Source organism: Scyliorhinus torazame, chromosome 7, assembly GCF_047496885.1.
Source record: "Scyliorhinus torazame isolate Kashiwa2021f chromosome 7, sScyTor2.1, whole genome shotgun sequence".
Lineage (NCBI taxonomy): Eukaryota > Metazoa > Chordata > Chondrichthyes > Carcharhiniformes > Scyliorhinidae > Scyliorhinus > Scyliorhinus torazame.
Window position 1 is genome coordinate 50,995,125 of NC_092713.1, and position 18,897 is coordinate 51,014,021.

The 18,897-nt window shown below is 47.2% G+C and overlaps 1 protein-coding gene across 2 annotated transcripts in view; it reads right to left on the reverse strand.

Moving 5' to 3' along the window:
- The window catches only part of LOC140426198 (vitamin D3 hydroxylase-associated protein-like), a 185,751-nt gene that overhangs the window by 155,759 nt on the left and 11,095 nt on the right, over positions 1-18,897 (reverse strand). Inside the window, exons 2-3 of one of the 2 annotated variants that reach the window (XM_072510684.1) lie at positions 14,471-14,584; positions 3,142-3,258 (exon numbers count right to left, since the gene is read on the reverse strand). In XM_072510684.1, the coding sequence (XP_072366785.1) occupies positions 3,142-3,258; positions 14,471-14,581 (228 nt within the window). In that variant the 5' untranslated portion in view covers positions 14,582-14,584. Of the gene's footprint in view, positions 1-3,141; positions 3,259-14,470; positions 14,654-18,897 lie in introns of both variants that reach the window. The other variant, XM_072510683.1, reaches the window with a different exon arrangement.

Sequence of the window (18,897 nt, forward strand, 5' to 3'; positions counted from 1 at the left end):
ACCGGCACTTCCCCATTATCGTTAGCCTCTAGATAGCTTTCAATGCACCCCCGGATCCACCCGCTCACCTCCTCATCCGCCAGCAAGCCCACATCCAGGCGCCACAGCGGGCGCTGGTCCCTCTCCTCCCCTCGCTCCAGCTCCACCCAATGCGGGGCATGGTCTGAGATGGCTATGGCCGAATACTCCGTGTCCTCCACCCTCGGGATTAGTGCCCTGCTCATAACGAAGAAGTCTATCCGGGAGTAGGCTTTATGGACGTGGGGAAAAAAAAGAAAACTCCCTGGCCCCCGGCCTGACAAACTTCCATGGGTCCACTCCGCCCATCTGGTCCATAAACCCCCTCAGCACCTTGGCCACCGCCGACCTCTTACCCGTCCTGGACCTGGGGCGGTCCAATGCTGGATCCAGTACTGTGTTGAAGTCCCCCGTCCCCCCATTATCAAGCTCCCTGCCTCCAGGTCCGAAATCCGGCCCAAAATGCGCCGCATAAATCCGGCATCGTCCCAATTCGGGGCATATACATTCACTAATACCACCCGCACCCCCTGCAGCTTACCACTCGCCATCACATACCTCCCTCCATTGTCTGCCACGATGTTCAGCGCCTCAAACGACACCCGCTTCCCCACCAAAATCGCCACCCCTCGATTCTTTGCATCCAACCCCGAGTGGAAAACCTGCCCTACCTACCCCTTTCTCAGCCTAACCTGATCTGCCACCCTCAAATGCGTCTCCTGGAGCATAACCACATCTGCCTTCAGTCCCTTCAGGTGTGCGAACACACGAGCCCTCTTGACCGGCCCGTTCAGACCTCTCACATTCCAAGTTATCAGCCGGATCAGGGGGCTTCCCGCCCCCCCCATCACCTGCCGATTAGCCATCCGCTTTTCTAGGCCAGCCACGTGCCCGCGCCTCCCGCACTCTCCATTCCCCCCAGCGGCAGACCCCCGCCCCGACTCTCTCTCTGAGCTCCAGCTCATCTTTGGCCAATGCAGCAGCAACCCAGTTCCCCTCTCCCCCCCTCCCCCACTGTCCCCACCCACTCCCCCCCCCCCACCCCCCAGCTAGGTCCCGCCCAGCTGCGTTGCTCCCCCCATAGCACTCCCGTAAGTCAGCTGACTCCTGCTGACCCCGGCCACTCCCGCCACTCCATCGACCCCCCCCCCCCCAATGTGGTAGTCTCCCCACCCTCTCCTGTCCATCAGCGGGCACTCCTCTCCAACACCGCCCTTCCCCCTGGCCCCGCCCCCTTCCTTCCCTACTGCTGGAAAAAGCCCGCGCTTTCCATCAAACCAGCCCCGCCCTCTCTGGCGCAGCTCCCTTTTACGGCCTAATCCCAGCTCCCCCACCTCGGGCCTCCCATCTCCCCTCCCCCCAATGGGGCCCCGTCCTTCCAACCACCGACGCCCACACTCTCACAAAACCCCCACTTCGAACCATTTCACCCTACCACACCCAGCACCCAAGGAAACAATACAGAATCAAACAGAACATCCTCCAACATCCCCCAAAGCACAGTAACCACAGTAGCCCCCCGCGACCTCCCCTCCCAACCGACCCTCAGTCCGTGTCCAACTTTTCGGCCTGAATAAATGTCCACGCCTCCTCCGGCGTCTCAAAGTAATGGTGTCGGTCCTTAAACGTGACCCACAGTCGCGCCGGCTGCAGCATCCCAAATTTCACCCCCTTCCGATGCAGAACCGCCTTAGCCCGATTGTACCCGGACCTCTTCTTGGGCCCCTCCGCGCTCCAATCCTGGTATATACGGACCTCTGCATTCTCCCACCTGCTGCTCTCCTTTTTTGCCCATCTTAGGACACACTCCCTGTCCACCAAGCCTGGGAACCACACCAATACCGCCCGCGGCGGCTCGTTAGACTTGGGCCTCCTCGCCAGGACTCGGTGGGCCCCATCCAGCTCCAGGGGCCTCGGGAAGGCACCCGCGCCCATCAACGTGTTCAGCATCGTGACCACATATGCTCCAGCATCCGACCCCTCCACTCCCTCCGGGAGACCCAGAATCCGCAGGTTCTTCTTCCTCGACCGATTCTCCATGTCCTCGAGCTTCTCCTGCCATTTCTTATGCAGCGCTTCCACCTTCACCGCCAAGCCCAATATCTAGTCCTCATTCTCCGAGGCCTTCTGCCGCAGCTCCCGGATCGCCGCCCCTTGGGCATTCTGGGTCTCGACCAGCTTGTCGATCGAAGCCTTCATCGGCTCCAACAGCTCTGCTTTCAATTCTGTGAAGCAGCGCTTGAGAAACTCCTGCTGCTCTTCATAGTTCATAGAATTTACAGTGCAGAAGGAGGCCATTCGGCCCATTGAGTCTGCACCGGCTCTTGGAAAGAGCCCCCTACCCAAGGTCAACACCTCCACCCTATCCCCTTAACCCAGTAACCCCACCCAACACTAAGGGCAATTTTGGACACTAAGGGCAATTCTGGACACTAATGGCAATTTATCATGGCCAATCCACCTAACCTGCACATCTTTGGACTGTGGGAGGAAACCGGAGCACCCGGAGGAAACTCACGCACACACGGGGAGGATGTGCAGACTCCGCACAGACAGTGACCCAAGCCAGTATCTTGCGACCACTGCGCCCATGCTGCCTGGTCTCCACCCGCCGCCATCTTGGCTTTCCTCCCTCTCACTTTTCGCTGCAGCAAAATTACTTTTTTCACCGCTCCACTCCTGGTCCAATCCATAGAGTGCCGGGGAAATCGTACTGTCACCTTCCCACACTGGGAACCGTCGAACAAATGCCGCTGGGGCCCCTAAAAAGAGGCCAAAAGTCCGTTTCTGGCGGGAGCTGCCGAATGTGCGACTTAGCTCAGCATAGCCGCAACCGGAAGTCGGGGAGTTCACAGTTAGTGACATTAGGAACCCTTCTACAAACAAAAGGTGGTAAAGGTTTGGAACAAATGACAATTGATGGTTGATCAATTGTTAATTTTAAAGTTGATTGATTGTTGTTAACCAAAGATATTAAGGATCTGGGGCAAAGGTATATGAACATACATGTGGAGTTAGATCCCAGATCAGCCATAATCTCATTGAATGGCTGAACAGGGCTATGGAGTTAAACAGCCTACTCGAAATCCTATGTTCTGATGTGAGACATGGCTTTTCTCTTACTTTCTCCAGATAAGCATGCAGCACGTAACTTGGTGATACATCCCCTTTGTTTATTGAACGACAGAGATCATGAAGTGTGAGAAGCAGAACGGAATCAATCTTTGTTCCAAAGGTTTCCTAGGAGGAAGAGAACATAGTCTTGGTTATATTGCAAACAGAATTGAGGTTATTCAATGATTGAGTGACTGGGATGCTGTAACATAGAGTTTCAGAAACAAAGTATAATATAAGAACACAAATTAAATAACTAACAAAGATGAATATAAAATGGAAGAATGTAAAGGGACATCAGGGGCGGGATTCTCCGGTTTCCGACACCAAAATCGTGTTTGGCGATCGGCCGGAGAATCCATGTTGGCACCAAAATCGGGGGGGGGGGGGGGCACCGCTTTTGTGATGCTCTGCCCCCTCCAAAATGCCACATGCCATTGGGACAGCCTCAGGACGTTACTTGAAGCCCTCCCCTCCGATGCTCCACCTCAGCCCGCCGGTTCGGGGAGAATCCCACCCAATATGTTCCAGTTGTCAAGCTATTTGAAATTTTGAATTTTGTAGTTCTTCTGCTCAATTTAAAGGTATGGGTCCGATTTACTGGAGATGAAACAGAATCCTGTGTTGAGCACGTTTATCCAGGGGTTTCAGTGCCGAGAAAAACCCGTTATTAAATGGGACTCTGCTTCATTTCAGGGCCTCGACGTGGAACGCACTTTATGAGAAATGAGCAAATTATGTTGTTTTTACATGTTGTTTCTACATGAATAAACTCTAGTTAACAAAGAAGATGTCAACAATAGTGCTTGATGGGAAATAAGATGTCAAGTGGAGTTTTGTGTAAACTGCAGTGCCCAAGTTGTTGTAACTGTGAGACTGACCTTCGGGAATGAACAGGATCTACAATAACAGGATGCAGGTGCAGACGGGAGGCCTCATCCTACATCATTAGCCAAAGTGAACATAACAAGTCCAAATAAGGAATCACTGATAAGGAAACTGCCATCGGGGCAGAGAGTGGGGTGTGTTCCTCAGAGATTGTATATTAAAAAAACATGGTGTGTTAAATTCTGTGTGTCTGCTACTGTGACAAGATGCACCTGTTCTTGCAAGATCGATTGAATAAAATACTTCTTCAGAATTTGACTAAATGCAAATTATTATCAAGTGAGCGGTGTTTCTCACAATTGGGGACTCATCCGGGATCATCTTCATTGATCAAGGTGGGCGGCTCAAGAGGAACCGAGAAGACGCGTCCCGTTATTTAAACGGTCTCGTACTTCGTCTTGAGTAGTTACCCACGGTCAACTGAACACGTTCCTAGGGTAGTCATCCTGAAGAAGCAAATAACGGATTATAGTGGCAGGCAGAGCCGTGAAAGTGAAAGTCAGGCAACTCTGTGCACGGAGCAAGGTAAGAAAAACGACTTTTAAATATTACCTTGTTGACTTGGGTTCGTATCTAGACATCCGCATAAGCGTATGGGCGGATTGATGATATAAGTACTTTCAAAATTGTGATAGTTTTGAAGGACCAGTCATAACTAGACACTTTACTTAGAAATAAGTGAAAGTTGATTGTATTACAATGGGAAGTAAAAACTCGAAACAAGGGGACGGCGCCGATAAGAAAATCCCTAAGAATATCCCACCAGAAAGTCCATTGGGTCGGATGTTAGTGAATTGGGATTTTGAGAGTTGTACAAAAAAATAAGGACAGGAAAACAATGATAACATTTTGTTACTTCATATGGATAAAAGAAGCAATCCGTAAACCCTCAGTCTTTTGGCCGAAATACAGTTCGGACGAAGATTGGGTGTGCCAAATTTTGAATATATATGTCAATGATAAAAGACCCTGTTCCGATAAAGAAGTAAGTTACGCGAGTTGTTGGCTTCCCAGCAGGAACACCACCCGAATATATCCATTAGTCCCACAGGGCGAAGACGTTCCCACCGCCCCTCTTAAACAATGGGACGCCCTAGATAATTTGCCACCCCCTTATAAGAATAAGTCAAACGACAAGGACTCGCCAAATGACCAACAAATGAATAAAGGCAAATCAGAGAAAGTCCCTGAAAAAGAAGGAGAGAATAAAATGCAATTAAGATCCGCGAAAGGGCAGGGAGAGGAACCAGAAATAACAAAAATGAACCCCCTTCGGGAAGTCCCTATTGGAGAGGGAGAAGTAGGATTTGTAAATTCTCCTTTAAATTCAGGAGAAGTCAGAGCATTCAAAAAAAGAGATGAAGACGTTAATGGAAGACCCCTTAGGACTGGCGGAACAATTCAATCAGTTCTTAGGTCCTAATATATACACATGGACCGAATTAATGTCCATTATGAGTGTCCTATTCACAGGGGAAGAAAGGGGTATGATTAGAAGAGCAGGCATGCGACTGTGGGAGAATACACACCCGCCAGGGGGAAGCGAGACAGAGAGACAGAGTCAGAGAGAGACAGAGAGAGAGACAGAGAGAGACAGAGAGAGAGACAGATAGAGAGAGATACAGAGAGAGAGAGAGAGAGAGAGACAAAGACAGAGAGAGAGACAGAGAGAGAGAGACAGAGAGATACAGAGAGACAGAGAGAGACAGAGACAGAGAGAGAGAGATACAGAGAGAGAGAGAGACCGAGAGAGACAAAGACAGAGAGAGAGACAGAGAGAGAGAGACAGAGAGATACAGAGAGACAGAGAGAGACAGAGACAGAGAGAGAGAGATACAGAGAGAGAGAGAGAGAGAGAGATACAGAGAGAGAGAGAGAGAGAGACTGAGAGAGACAAAGACAGAGAGAGAGGCAGAGAGAGAGAGACAGAGAGATACAGAGAGACAGAGAGAGACAGAGACAGAGAGAGAGAGATACATAGAGAGAGAGAGAGAGAGAGAGACCGAGAGAGACAAAGACAGAGAGAGAGGCAGAGACAGAGAGACAGAGAGATACAGAGAGACAGAGACAGAGAGAGAGAGATACAGAGACAGAGAGAGAAAGAGAGAGATAGAGAGAGAGACAGAGAGAGAGAGAGATACTGAGAGAGAGAGAGAGATACAGAGAGAGAGAGAGAGAGACAGGGAGAGAGAGAACAGAGAGAGAGAGAGAGATACAGAGAGAGAGAGAGAGTCCGAGAGAGAGAGATACAGAGACAGAGAGAGAGAGAGAGACAGAGAGAGAGAGAGATACAGAGACAGAGAGAGAGAGACAGAGAGAGATACAGAGAGAGAGAGAGACAGAGAGAGAGAGAGAGATACAGAGAGAGAGAGAGACCGAGAGAGAGAGATGCAGAGACAGAGAGAGAGAGAGAGACAGAGAGAGAGAGATACAGAGACAGAGAGAGAGAGAGACAGAGAGAGAGAGATACAGAGAGAGACAGAGACAGAGAGAGAGATAGAGAGATACTGAGAGAGAGAGACAGAGACAGGGAGAGAGAGAACAGAGAGAGAGACAGAGACAGAGAGACAGAGAGAGACAGAGAGAGAGAAATACAGAGAGACAGAGAGAGACAGAGACAGAGAGAGACAGAGAGAGAGAGAGATACAGAGACACAGAGAGAGACAGTAAGTGAGAGAGAGACAGAGACAGAGAGAGAAAGACAGAGACAGAGAGATACAGAGAGAGACAGAGAGAGAGAGAGAGACAGAGAGACGGAGAGAGACAGAGAGAGAGAGACAGTTTGTTACAGAGAAGGCTGCAACATGCCTGGAGTCACTGTTTCAATACAGAGAGAGAGAGAGAGTTTGTTACAGAGAAGGCTGCAACATGCCTGGAGTCACTGTTTCAATACAGAGAGAGAGAGAGAGACAGTTTGTTACAGAGAAGGCTGCAACATGCCTGGAGTCAGTGTTTCAATACAGAGAGAGAGAGAGAGAGAGACAGTTTGTTACAGAGAAGGCTGCAACATGCCTGGAGTCAGTGTTTCAATACAGAAAGAGACAGAGAGAGAGAGACAGAGAGTGAGAGAGACAGAGAGAGACAGAGAGAGAGAGACAGTTTGTTACAGAGAAGGCTGCAAATACTGAACTACCACCCGTGCGAAGGCTGAAATAAGCTTACCCTACAACCACCGCCACCGCAGGCGGAGTCTCTAAAATCATTCTGGAGCAAATAGTTCCCCGATACGGGTTGGTAGAAAATATAGACTCGGACAGGGGAAGTCACTTTGCCTCTAAGGTCTTACAAGAAACCATGAGAAGTTTGGAGATAAATTGGGACTTCCACACTCCTTGGCACCCCACCTCATCGGGACGGGTGGAAAGGATGAATCAAACCCTTAAAAATCATTTGTCAAAAATAATACTAAAAACTAGGCTCCCCTGGACAAAATGCTTACCGATAGCCCTTCTAAGAATCCGAAAGGCTCCAAGAAAAGATTTGGGGTTGTCCCCATACGAAATGTTGTTCGGATTGCCATACCTTGGAACAATGGGAGAATTGCCCATTGCAGAATGTAAAGATATCTATGTAAAGAAATATATACTGGCACTGTCTTGCTCATTATCATTCCTCAGGAGACAAGGACTGCTAGCGCAGACACCTCCCCTTGAATTCGCAGTCCACAAATTTAAACCAGGAGATTGGGTACTGGTGAAATCGTGGAAGGAAACCAAGCTTCAACCCACTTGGGTTCCTGGTTTTGTTAACCACAGAGACTGCCATACGAACCGCGGAAAAAGGTTGGACTCATTACAGCAGAACGAACGGTCCCGTGAAATCACCACCTGAACAGGAACAATGGCATGTGGAGGCCACTGAGGAACCATTAAAGATAAGGTTGAGAAGACACTGAATCCTGAACTAAAAGAATGTGAAGAGACTACAGCAAAAATGGACTATACAATGTATAATAATATTAATAATGTGGATCTTAAAGGAGGCTAAGGGGATAGTGACGGGGGGACCAGAGGCAGTCCAGAGATGGAGGGAGGAGAAAGGAAACGGTCATATGTTTAAATTAACAATCCCAGAAAGTCGGTACCCTCAGGTAATTCGAACTGATCTATGCACCCTCATAGACTGCGAGTCAGCGGGGAATGGAAAGGAATTTAGGGTGGAGGCTCTTGATTACCGAGGGGGGGGAAGCATTGTTCACTAAGAAATGAGTTATTCGGGGTAAAAATGAGAAATAGCGAGACTAAATGCTGCTTCCGTATCTCAATAGACCAGGGGGCAGCTCCCACTAATGGAACTACGAACGAAAAGCAGGAGGTAGGACAGGGAGTCAAAATAATTGGAGTAAAAGATTTAGAGAAAGCCTTTGAGATAGAAACCGGCTATGAGGGACAGAATGCGTGGATTGAGTGGGTGAGGTATTCGGCCCAGACGCTGAAGAAAGACAATTGTTATGCTTGCGCATCAGGTAGACCACAGGCCCATCTGGAGCCCTTTCCAATGGGGTGGAAAGAAAATAGAGGGAGCATGGAATGCATGATGGCCTTGTACCAAGATGAGAACGCCTGGGGCAACAAGACCTGCACTGCCCTATCTCTGATGCTTCCTCCTGTTAAGCAGAAACAATCAGCAAACCCTCCCTCCTTCTTGGTTACCGTGACGCATCATAAATCGTGTATACGTCGTTCTGATACGGGACTAAGTAAAAATATGGGAGAACTCAAGACTTGGCTTGAGACTAAGAACGTGACCACCCAGGGCAATTACTCATCACTAAAAATACCACGTGCAGATATATGGTGGTATTGCGGAGGAAAGATCCTGAGACCCACTCTACCCCCCAATGGAAAGGGACATGCGCATTAGTTCAGCTAGCCACACAGTTCTGTATAGCCTATGAAAGACAAGAGGAGAAGGGGAGTGTAAAAGGGGAACGATCTACATGAAGCATACCCACCTCATTTGATGACAGAATTTACCTGGACTCCGTTGGCATTCCCAGAGGAGTACCAGACGAGTTCAAAGCCTGAAATCAGATCGCAGCTGGGTTCGAGTCCCTCTTCTGGTGGGTTACGATCAATAAGAATGTAGATTGGATAAACTATATATACTATAATCAACAGAGGTTCATAAATTATACCAGAGACGCCGTAAAGGGCATAGCGGAACAACTGGACGCAACCAGTAGAATGGCCTGGGAGAATAGATTGGCTCTGGATATGATTTTGGCAGAGAAAGGTGGTGTATGCGTAATGCTCAAGGGACAGTGTTGCACGTTTATCCCCAACAATGCGGCACCCGATGGATCGATTACCCGTGCGCTACAAGGATTAACCACTCTGGCTGAGGAAATGGCAGACAACTCGGGGGCAGACACATCCATGACTGGGTGGCTTGAATCAATGTTCGGGAAATGGAAAGGGTTAATTGTATCCATTCTCACCTCCATTATCGTAGTAATAGGAGCATTGGTGGCAATAGGCTGTTACATCATCCCATGCGTAAGAGGCTTGGTGCATAAGCTCATCGAAACAGCCTTGACCAAGCAGATGCCATTACCCCTGGGTAAGGGAGGCCAGGAAACAATTTGCCTACTAGAAAGAGGGAAGACTGAAGGAGAGGACGACCCCATAGAAAGAGAGGTTGAGAGGATGTTGGATAATTTTGGGGAAGGCTAGAAGGGGCGACATAGTGTAAAAAGCAACAAGAGTAAAAAGAAAAAAACGGGGAATTATGAAAAATGAGCAATTTATGTTGTTTTTACATGTTGTTTCTACATGAATAAACTCTGGTTAACAAAGAAGATGTCAACAATAGTGCTTGATGGGAAATAAGATGTCAAGTGGAGTTTTGTGTAAACTGCAGTGCCCAAGTTGTAACTGTGAGACTGACCTTCGGGAATGAACAGGATCTACAATAACAGGATGCAGGTGCAGACGGGAGGCCTCATCCTACATCATTAGCCAAAGTGAAAAACAAGTCCAAATAAGGAATCACTGATAAGGAAACTGCCATCGGGGCAGAGAGTGGGGTGTGTTTCTCAGAAATTGTATATAAAAAAAACATGCTGTGTTAAATTCTGTGTGTCTGCTACTGTGACAAGCGGCACCCGTTCTTGCAAGATCGATTGAATAAAATACTTCTTCAGAATTTGACTAAGTGCAAATTATTAGCAAGTGAGCGGTGTTTCTCACAACTTCGACCCATTTCCTGCACTAACAAGCTCCGCTCTGCAGTGCGGGAAGAGATCCGGCGACATTTTTAAATGGCACCCTGATCTCTGGACCCCCCCACCTCAGACTCCGGACTCCCCCAAACCACCCCTAAAAGGAGGTCATTGAGCACCCCCTGCACTGCACCTCATAAGGGCAGGGCAGCCCAGGTCCTGATCTCGGACACAGGCAAAATGCCACCTTGGCGCACCAGCCTGGCACTCTGGCCATGCTGCTGCCAGCATGGCAGTGTCAAGGCACCCAGGTTGCATCAGCAGTGCCAGGGTGCCATCCTGCCCAGAGGCTGACCACCCGGTGCTCCGATCACCTGGGAGGTGGGAGGACCCCCCAAATGCCATTCCACCTGGTCCCCGTTTGTGGAGACCAATGCTAAACGTCGCCCAGCTGGTGCCTCTTCAGTGAGGGGATATAATCCCATGTGCAGGTTAGATCCGTCGAGTGCATTTTCAAGTGTGCCTGACTGCACACTTCAATATGCAAATCTAGGTCCCGTCTGTTGGGGCGGGATCCAGATTGCAACATCTCGCGGGACCCCGTTAGATCTCTTGAGGTGTGACGAGCTGGGCACATCTCATGCAAGAGATCTCTCGCAAGATTTACTGGTCGTGTCGTGTCCCAAGTCGGACATGACGCTACTGTTAGATCGCGCCCTATATTTTAATTAACGATCTCGACACCTAAAAAAAGACAATAAAGGTTAAAATAAAAGAAATGAGAGCAAAGGGAAATAAAAAGGAAGGAATCTCACAGCTTTTTGAAAGAATGGCATTTGTTCTTTATGTCCACTTGAGAGAATGAGAGAGCAGCACACAGGGCCTTGGTTTAATATTTCTTCCAAAGATTGGCACCTCCGATACTGCAGTCTGCACTGAAGTGCTAGACCACATAATGTGTACAAATATAAGCATCCTTTTGGGTCAAAGGAGCAATTTCAACATGTAAATCGAGAGGACAATGATGGATGAAAATTAATGCAGAAAGATTTGAAATGCAACAAAAAGGAAAGATAAACAATTTGTGTACTTTGTGAATGATACTGAAATGGCTAGGTACGAGCTGACAGACCTCAGTGTTTTTTAGATGTAACACCAAGCATTGATGCACAGCATCAACCAACAAAGTCACAGCATGTTGAATTACAAAGCCAAAATAGTAAACAAAAATCAGGACGGGTAATTGTCAAATGTTATATTGCTCTTCTCAGACTACACCTTGAATACTCCCTTTAATCCCAGTAGCTAAATAAGCAGGAGAGAACAAAGAAGAGCTATTCAGCCAAGCTCTTATGTCAACATATGGGTTGTGAGGCGAGTTCCTGCTCAGAAAGGAAGTGTGTAATAATTGTTGCATAGAGGTTTTTAAGATTGTTAAGATTGAAAAAGTTAAATTTTGGAAGTAAAATTCGGGTTCAAAGTAGTAAGGATAATTTTAAGATTGGTTTAGACAATTGTTCTTCGCACAAACCCAAAAGATGCGCAGGCTAGGTGGATTGGCCACACTAAATTGTCCCTTAATTGAAAAAAATTAATTGGGTACTCTAAATTTTTTAAAAAGTTATCTTTGGACAGTGAACTTCAATCGCCAATATTCCTCATCCATAATTATCTTGTACATCCTTCCACATGAAGCAGCAAATGGGGAGGGGGAGGAGAAAGCATCCTCTGTGGAGGACTGCTGACAAGTGTGGACAATGAGGGATCTTTTTTATAACCCCGCCCTTTTCCAACAAAGCCAGTACCCTAATGCTAGCTGATAAGCGGTCTTTCAGCATTTCTACCTTGCTTCAATTCCAAAGAGGCGTTACATTGGACATGAAATGGCAACTCTGTTTTGCTCTCCATAGATGTTCTCAGACCTGTTGAGTATTTTTTTTAAGAGTGACAAAGCCAATGAGCAGAGTGAACAGGACAAGCCCCTGACCCATCTTCTTGTTTGCCCCCAAAAACAGTTTAAATTCAAATTAAATCCAATTCATGCTCCCCACAATGATAGACATACTACATTCAAACTGACAAGAACAAGCATTACACCTTAACTCAGGGGTTACAGATGTCTGGTCAGCACTAAATAGTGACTTAGTGACTGGACCAGATGTCATAACATTTTTAAGTTTTAATGCGTTGCAGAAAGATTGATTCATTCCAGGAGTGATAATATAAGAAGTAGGGCTTGGTTCTATTATAAACAAACTCTATTAAAACAAAAGAAAAGAAAACAATATTTAAACTTTAATTCAGCTCCAACACTAACAAATTTAATGCAGTTTCTTAACCTTAACACACTAGTTCCCATGAAACATCACTTTCAAAAGTCATGCTGCTCTCATGCCACTCATACAGACAGGCAAAGGCAATACTTGCATTTACAAATTTATCTACTGTTAAGGACATTTGTTTAGAACCCTTATCCAAAGACTGCCCGGTGGCAACTTTCATGATCTCTCTGGTCGCTTTCCACAGCCTTCTCCCTGTAACTGTTCAGAACAGCATTCTTTCTGTCTCTCTCTCTCTCTATAAGCTCTGCCCAGCTCCTCAAAGAAAGGTTCTCTTGGGTTTCCAGACTTGAACCTATTATCGTTATCTTGGCTGATTGCCCACTCCCGTTTATACAAAAGAACAGAGCGTTGCCATTCATATGCAACTAACCTTCCATTGATGGACAAATAGGTCAGCAGACTCTGAGATGGGATAATGGCTGGTCAAACAAGCTTGTCCCAAATGACAATGGATCTTGAGTGGATCTTCTTGGTTGAATCAGGGCTTTCTGTGTATTCCCACTAACAAGGTTAAGTCTGAATGGGACAAGGTAACTCAGGCTGTGGGGATATCCCTCTGACTCTGCTGATAGCAGTCTTTTCCTGCAGTCTATTTAACCCCTAAATTTCTGGACCCAAGGTCCTAATATCTCCCTATGATGACACAGGCTTGATCCTGCACCTGATCCTAGCCAATCGGCAGAACTGCTGAGTCTTTTCAGCACTTCCTGTTTTTAGTTCAGCATTTCTGTCAGTGAGCAGTCCTAACTAGTGCTGGATGCCCACTCTATGCAGTCTAGGCAGTCATATAGCACAGTAATGGTGCCAGAGGTAGAATGTCAGCAATGCTGCCAGATAATATCATCTCACCAGTCTCATCTTTTTTTTAATGTTGTAACCAGATGAAGGATTGAAGGAATGGAAATGCAAAAATTGCATACCTCCCATCCAACATCCATTCACACTTCTTGAATAGTGCCTATAACTTCATTTAAACGGTTGTGGAGTTGTGTGGTCACTGCATTTAAGGAATGGACTTGAGATTCATCTGGAAGACGGGAAGGAATACAAGGTGGATTCCCCATTGCCTGATGCTGGTATTGGGTTTCTTGATCCAACAGAGAATGAATTATCGGACAGAAAACAGGATTGCCGTCCATTCCAATGCTCTCCGGCGGTGGCAGTGAGGTACATGCCCCGCACCGGCAGGAGAATACAAATGGGTGCAAATCACCCATTTGCATCTAATTAAGGCTGGAATCCCCGGTCCCCAACCCCTTCCCCATTATGCACCGAACCCCACAGCGGGAAATCCTCACGGCGGGAATTGGTGCACGCTTTCCCAAGTGTTACCCTGATGTGGTGGATCCAATAGTGGGTCAAGGGTGTCGGTGCATAATTGCAGTGCTACCTAAAGTACCATCAAAAGGCCCCCTCCTCCCACAAGCAATCCTGCCCCCCCCCCCACGACTCCTCCATCCCCCCATCAGATACCCCCATCAGGCCCCCATCAGAGACCTCCAACAGTCACCCTCAAAAGAGACACCCATCAGAGACCCCCGTCAGTCACCCCCCAACAGGAAATTCCAACAGAGACTCTCATCAGACCTTCCTTTCCTGAAAGCTGAAGAGCAGTCCAGGCAATATGGTAAAAAATCACTGCAATTTCACTCACCCTTCCCTTACATCTGCTGCCTCAAAAAGTATTTAAAGCAGCGGCTGTTGCAACTGTCAGAGGCTTCCTTGAAAGCCCAGTACACTTCAAAGGGTTTCAAATCCCTTGACAACCTTTGAAATGCAATCTTCCATTAAATTTCACATAGCGATACGTTACATTAGCCAGGGATTAACAGTTTTATTACTCCAGAGACAGGTGCTTGGTGGATTGGTGATTTGATGTACACATAGGCAAACTACACATGACAACACAGGACGATTTTACAGAAGGTTGGCCAGAAGTACTTACCATTTCTTTAATCTGATCAATGAAAGTTTTCATTTTCGTCAAAGATTCCTCCCTCCTCAAGCGGGCTTTTGCTACCAAACGATAATACTTCCTGGTTGCCACCCATCTCATCAGCTTCAAATACAGGACAGTACCGATTACAATGACAGAGATGAGCTCCAGGGGAATAATGCTAGTCTGATGCTAGGATAGCATGGCAAGGACAATGGTTAATATTTCGATGATGTACTGAACATACAGCTATACTCAGATGTTGAACATCAATACAATAACGCTACACTGCAACAATAATAAAATCACTAGTCGAGACAGGGCTATATCCAAAGCTGACAGAAAACCAATTGGTGGTAATATCATGGTAACCATTACATTTTTAGCTTTTTCCTTCTGCTTTAGGTTTCTCTGCACCAATTCGCAAAATGAAACCCTCGGAGGTGAGCGGGAAAAATCCCGTAATGGTGGCAGCAGAAGTGCTTTCATGCCAAAATTAGGGGAAAACGACAGCTGTCATCGGTTCAGCGGCAACCAAATGACCGGAGCCCAGGGCCTGGGTCCTCACGGGCCCCAGAACCCACTGACCACTCTGAATGGCAGGCTCCTCGGCCAATGTCCAAAGTAGCCAATCAGATATGAAGACCTTCTTCAACCAAAAGGCTACTTAGTCAATGATTGCAGTTGTTCTGAACAGTGTTACTTGTCTAAACTACACCTTAACTGCCCTCTGAAATGGCCTAGCAAGCCACTCAGATCAAAGGCAATTAGGAATGGACAACAAATGCTGATGCTTGTTAGAAAAGCCCTTGAAAGAATTTTTAAAAAACAATTTGTAAATCAGGTTGGGAGGAGAAGGGCCTTGGGTCACAGACAGATCCATCCCATCATGATATCTTCTCCCAGTCATCCCTCTATCCAGTCACTTGATGATGGATCTGTGAATCAGGGCCCTGATCATAGGATCACAGAATCTCTACAGTGCAGAAGGAGGCCTTTCGGCCCATCAAGCCTGCACCGATCATCTGAAAGAGCACCCTATCCAGGCCCATTCACCTGTCCTATCCCCGTAACCCCACCCAACCTTTGGACACCAAGGTGCAGCGTAGCATGACCAATCCACCTAGCCTGTACATCTTTGGACAGTGGGAGGAAACCGGAGCACCGGAAACCGGAAACCCATGCAGACACGGGGGTGAACGTACAAACGTCACACAGTCACCCAAGGTCAGAATCGAACCCGGGTCCCTGGTGCTGTGAGGCAGCAGTGCTAACCACTATGCCACCGTGCTGCCCCATCTTATCTGAGTCCTCAGTCCCTCAACGCATCGTCGGGGGAGGACCTATGTCCCTTGGAACGGCAGGGCGCTCCTTCTCTTGCTAGTAGAAAATTGAAATCTCTACAGACATGAGCCCTCAGGCCCAATATTAAAGGCTCAATTTAGAGGTGAGTGGTGACATAATCTGGCCAGAATGGAAATGATTGGGCCACACCCTATTAATCACAGCTGGGGTCCAGCTATTCTTTATGTAAAACAGGTTTGATTTTGTGCATCCTATTTTTATTAGGTAGCTGACCTCCACTTACTGTACTTTGCTGGAGAAATAATCGTGCTGCACACTGATTCGTTGCTTAAGAGTTGAAAGGCCCCCAGGACGTGCGCTGCCTCAAACTCACAAACTGACAAAAGTCAATATTCTGTTTGAATATTAACATAATCACAATTCTAGGTTTTTGGATGTGGCCAACAGCCTGGACAACTGGCAGACAGCTCTCTCCCCTTCTCACTTCTTGTGGCAGAGTGGGAACGCAGCAATTTTGAAAGCATACTCAAAGGTACAATGCTGCTATGTTCTCATCCAGGCATCTAGCAATAAGTTTCAACCTCCAGGTTAACCACCGGTTTCAGCTTAACCAAAATGAGATGAATAATTGAAGTAAAATGTTGGAAGTGTTGCTGTTTTCATAATGTAATAAAATTAATTATGTAATAAATAATGTAATTATAAATAGTGTGTCATAAAATGTTCTAAGAAAAAGTAATTTTATATTTCCAAGATTACTGCTTTTATAATTCATACTCAGATAAGGAGGAAATCTCCAGAAAATATATCTTTCTAGGAGTGGGTTCATGAGATATGGGGCGAAAGTCTCCATTTAGGAGACTAAAGTGTTGACGCTGGGGCTAAATTGCATGTGGTTCGAGTTCCCATTGGGGGCGCTATTTCCAGAGCAATTCAGGGCATGCTGATGGGCCAGCATTCTGCCCACGTGAATCTAGAGCAATTCCCATTCCCACCGGCATCGGATTCGCTGGGGCCCGAATTGGCGCTGGGGAGCTTGACCAGCTGGAGCTGTTTATAAACACTCCACTCCCCACACACTCTCATTCCTGCCAAGAAGATTGCTCCACGAGGAGCAGCACCACGCTTTGCAGACACAGAGCTTGATAGAATGTTAGATGTGGAGGAGGAGAGGTGGGACACCCACTTCCCCAGGATGGGCAGGAGAATACCGCCCGCAGTCGTTAACCAGGCCTGGACAGAGTTTGCCGAGGCACTCAGTGCGGTGTGCATCACCAGACGGACCGGCATGCAGTGCAGCAGGAAGATGAACCACCTCCTTCGGATAGCTCGGGTGAGTCACCACCTCTGTTCCCCTGTCATCCCCCCTATCCCCCACTCCTCAAATTACACCCCCATTCCCATAGAGGCCAATCAAAACCCACCCGCCCGCATCTCCCTCACATCCACCCTGCACCAAACCCCAACATCTGTATTGTTCTCATTCGCCAGGTGCCTTGCACACACATGCCATCAGCCACAGACCGCCCCTGTGTAGCTCACCTCCATGCATCTCACCTTGTCCTTTATGTGTCCTCTAGGAAAAGATGGCCCATAACAGAAGGGAGCAGGAGAAGACCAGAGGGGGAGTCCCGGACCTCCGGGTTCTCACCCCCGCCGGGCAGAGGGCGATGGCATTATCCGGGGAGGTGCAGGAGAGGGTTATCTCTGAGGTGGAGGTTGCCATTCAATAAGCAAATGAGCCCCTAATGCAAAATGATGTCCCTACAGCAAGTGAGTCACCCCTCTCCCCCAGACCACTCCTTCCCAAGATCTCATCATGTGTCTTGGCCTTTGTCTTGCAAGATCACCATCAGACCAGGCCGGCCCGTCTGGGGATCTCACCCCCAGCCACAAACCCAGCAAGCCCCGGAGAAGCAGTCCAGGTATGACACCAACGTCTCGGCACTGCATTTACCTGCACCTTCCACCATCGCAGTGACTATCACCTTGGTGAGGCATTTTAGTGAAGAGGTTCCTGGGTCACCTTCTGGCGGCGCAGACTCGATGGACCGAGTGGCCTAATTCTGCTCCTATGTGCAGCACATCAGGTGGAGATAGGGACTCCTGAGGGAGGGGACAATTGGAGGGCTGCCTGATCCCAGGAACTAGCTGAAGTCCAGACAGGTATCGTGTTTCAGGAAAGGATGATCCCGTTACTGGTGGAGATGCAGACGCAGAGCCAGGATCTACAGGAGGGAGTGTCAGCAACTTTCCAGTTGGAGGAGTGCAAGCACCTTTGCGGCGTCGCGAGGCGGAGAATTTCACTCATGATATTTTCATGAAAGGAATTCACGGGATGTTAAAGTTTTGGGAACCACTGCTTGACATTATTCCCATCGAAGAGTATGGCCAAGTGGTAATCTCAAGTGCTTTACCTGGCACAGTTGTCAATTGCAATATTACAATCTAGCTTGATTATTGACAATTAATAGTTATTTGTCTTTAATATGTTAATTTACAAATAGATATATTTTTAAAAATAAGTTAACAAAGAGGTCATTCTAAACAAAAATAATAGAAATATATTTTTGAGCAAGGGTCGAAATAATGAGTTTCTAACATTTACTCTTAAACATTACTATTACTGCTGTATCGATAAGTAGCTCTATTACCCCAAAATGTTTACTGAATACAAACATAGACACCACCTGCATGGCAAGACAAAATTGTGAATATGATTAAATTCACATCTCACTCCAATTCATTAATTTATATATTAAACATATTATAAATTATTTCAGAAATGGTAACTTGGCTCAGTGGTGGCATTTTCATCTCAGGAACATGTGGGGATGTTAATGATTTTGATGAGGGAAATAAATGTAATATCTCCAACTTTGCAGATGAAACAAAGCTGGGTGGGAGGGTGAGCTGTGAGGAGGATGCAGAGATGCTTCAGTGTGATTTGGGCAAGCTGAGTGAGTGCATGGCAGATGCAGCATAATGTGGATAAATGTGAGTTTATCTACTTTGGAATCAAAAACAAGAAGGCAGATTATTATCTGAATGGCTATAAACTGAGAGAGGGGAAAGCGCAACGAGACTTGGGTGTACACCTGTCGCTGAAAGCAAGGGTAATAATATCTTTC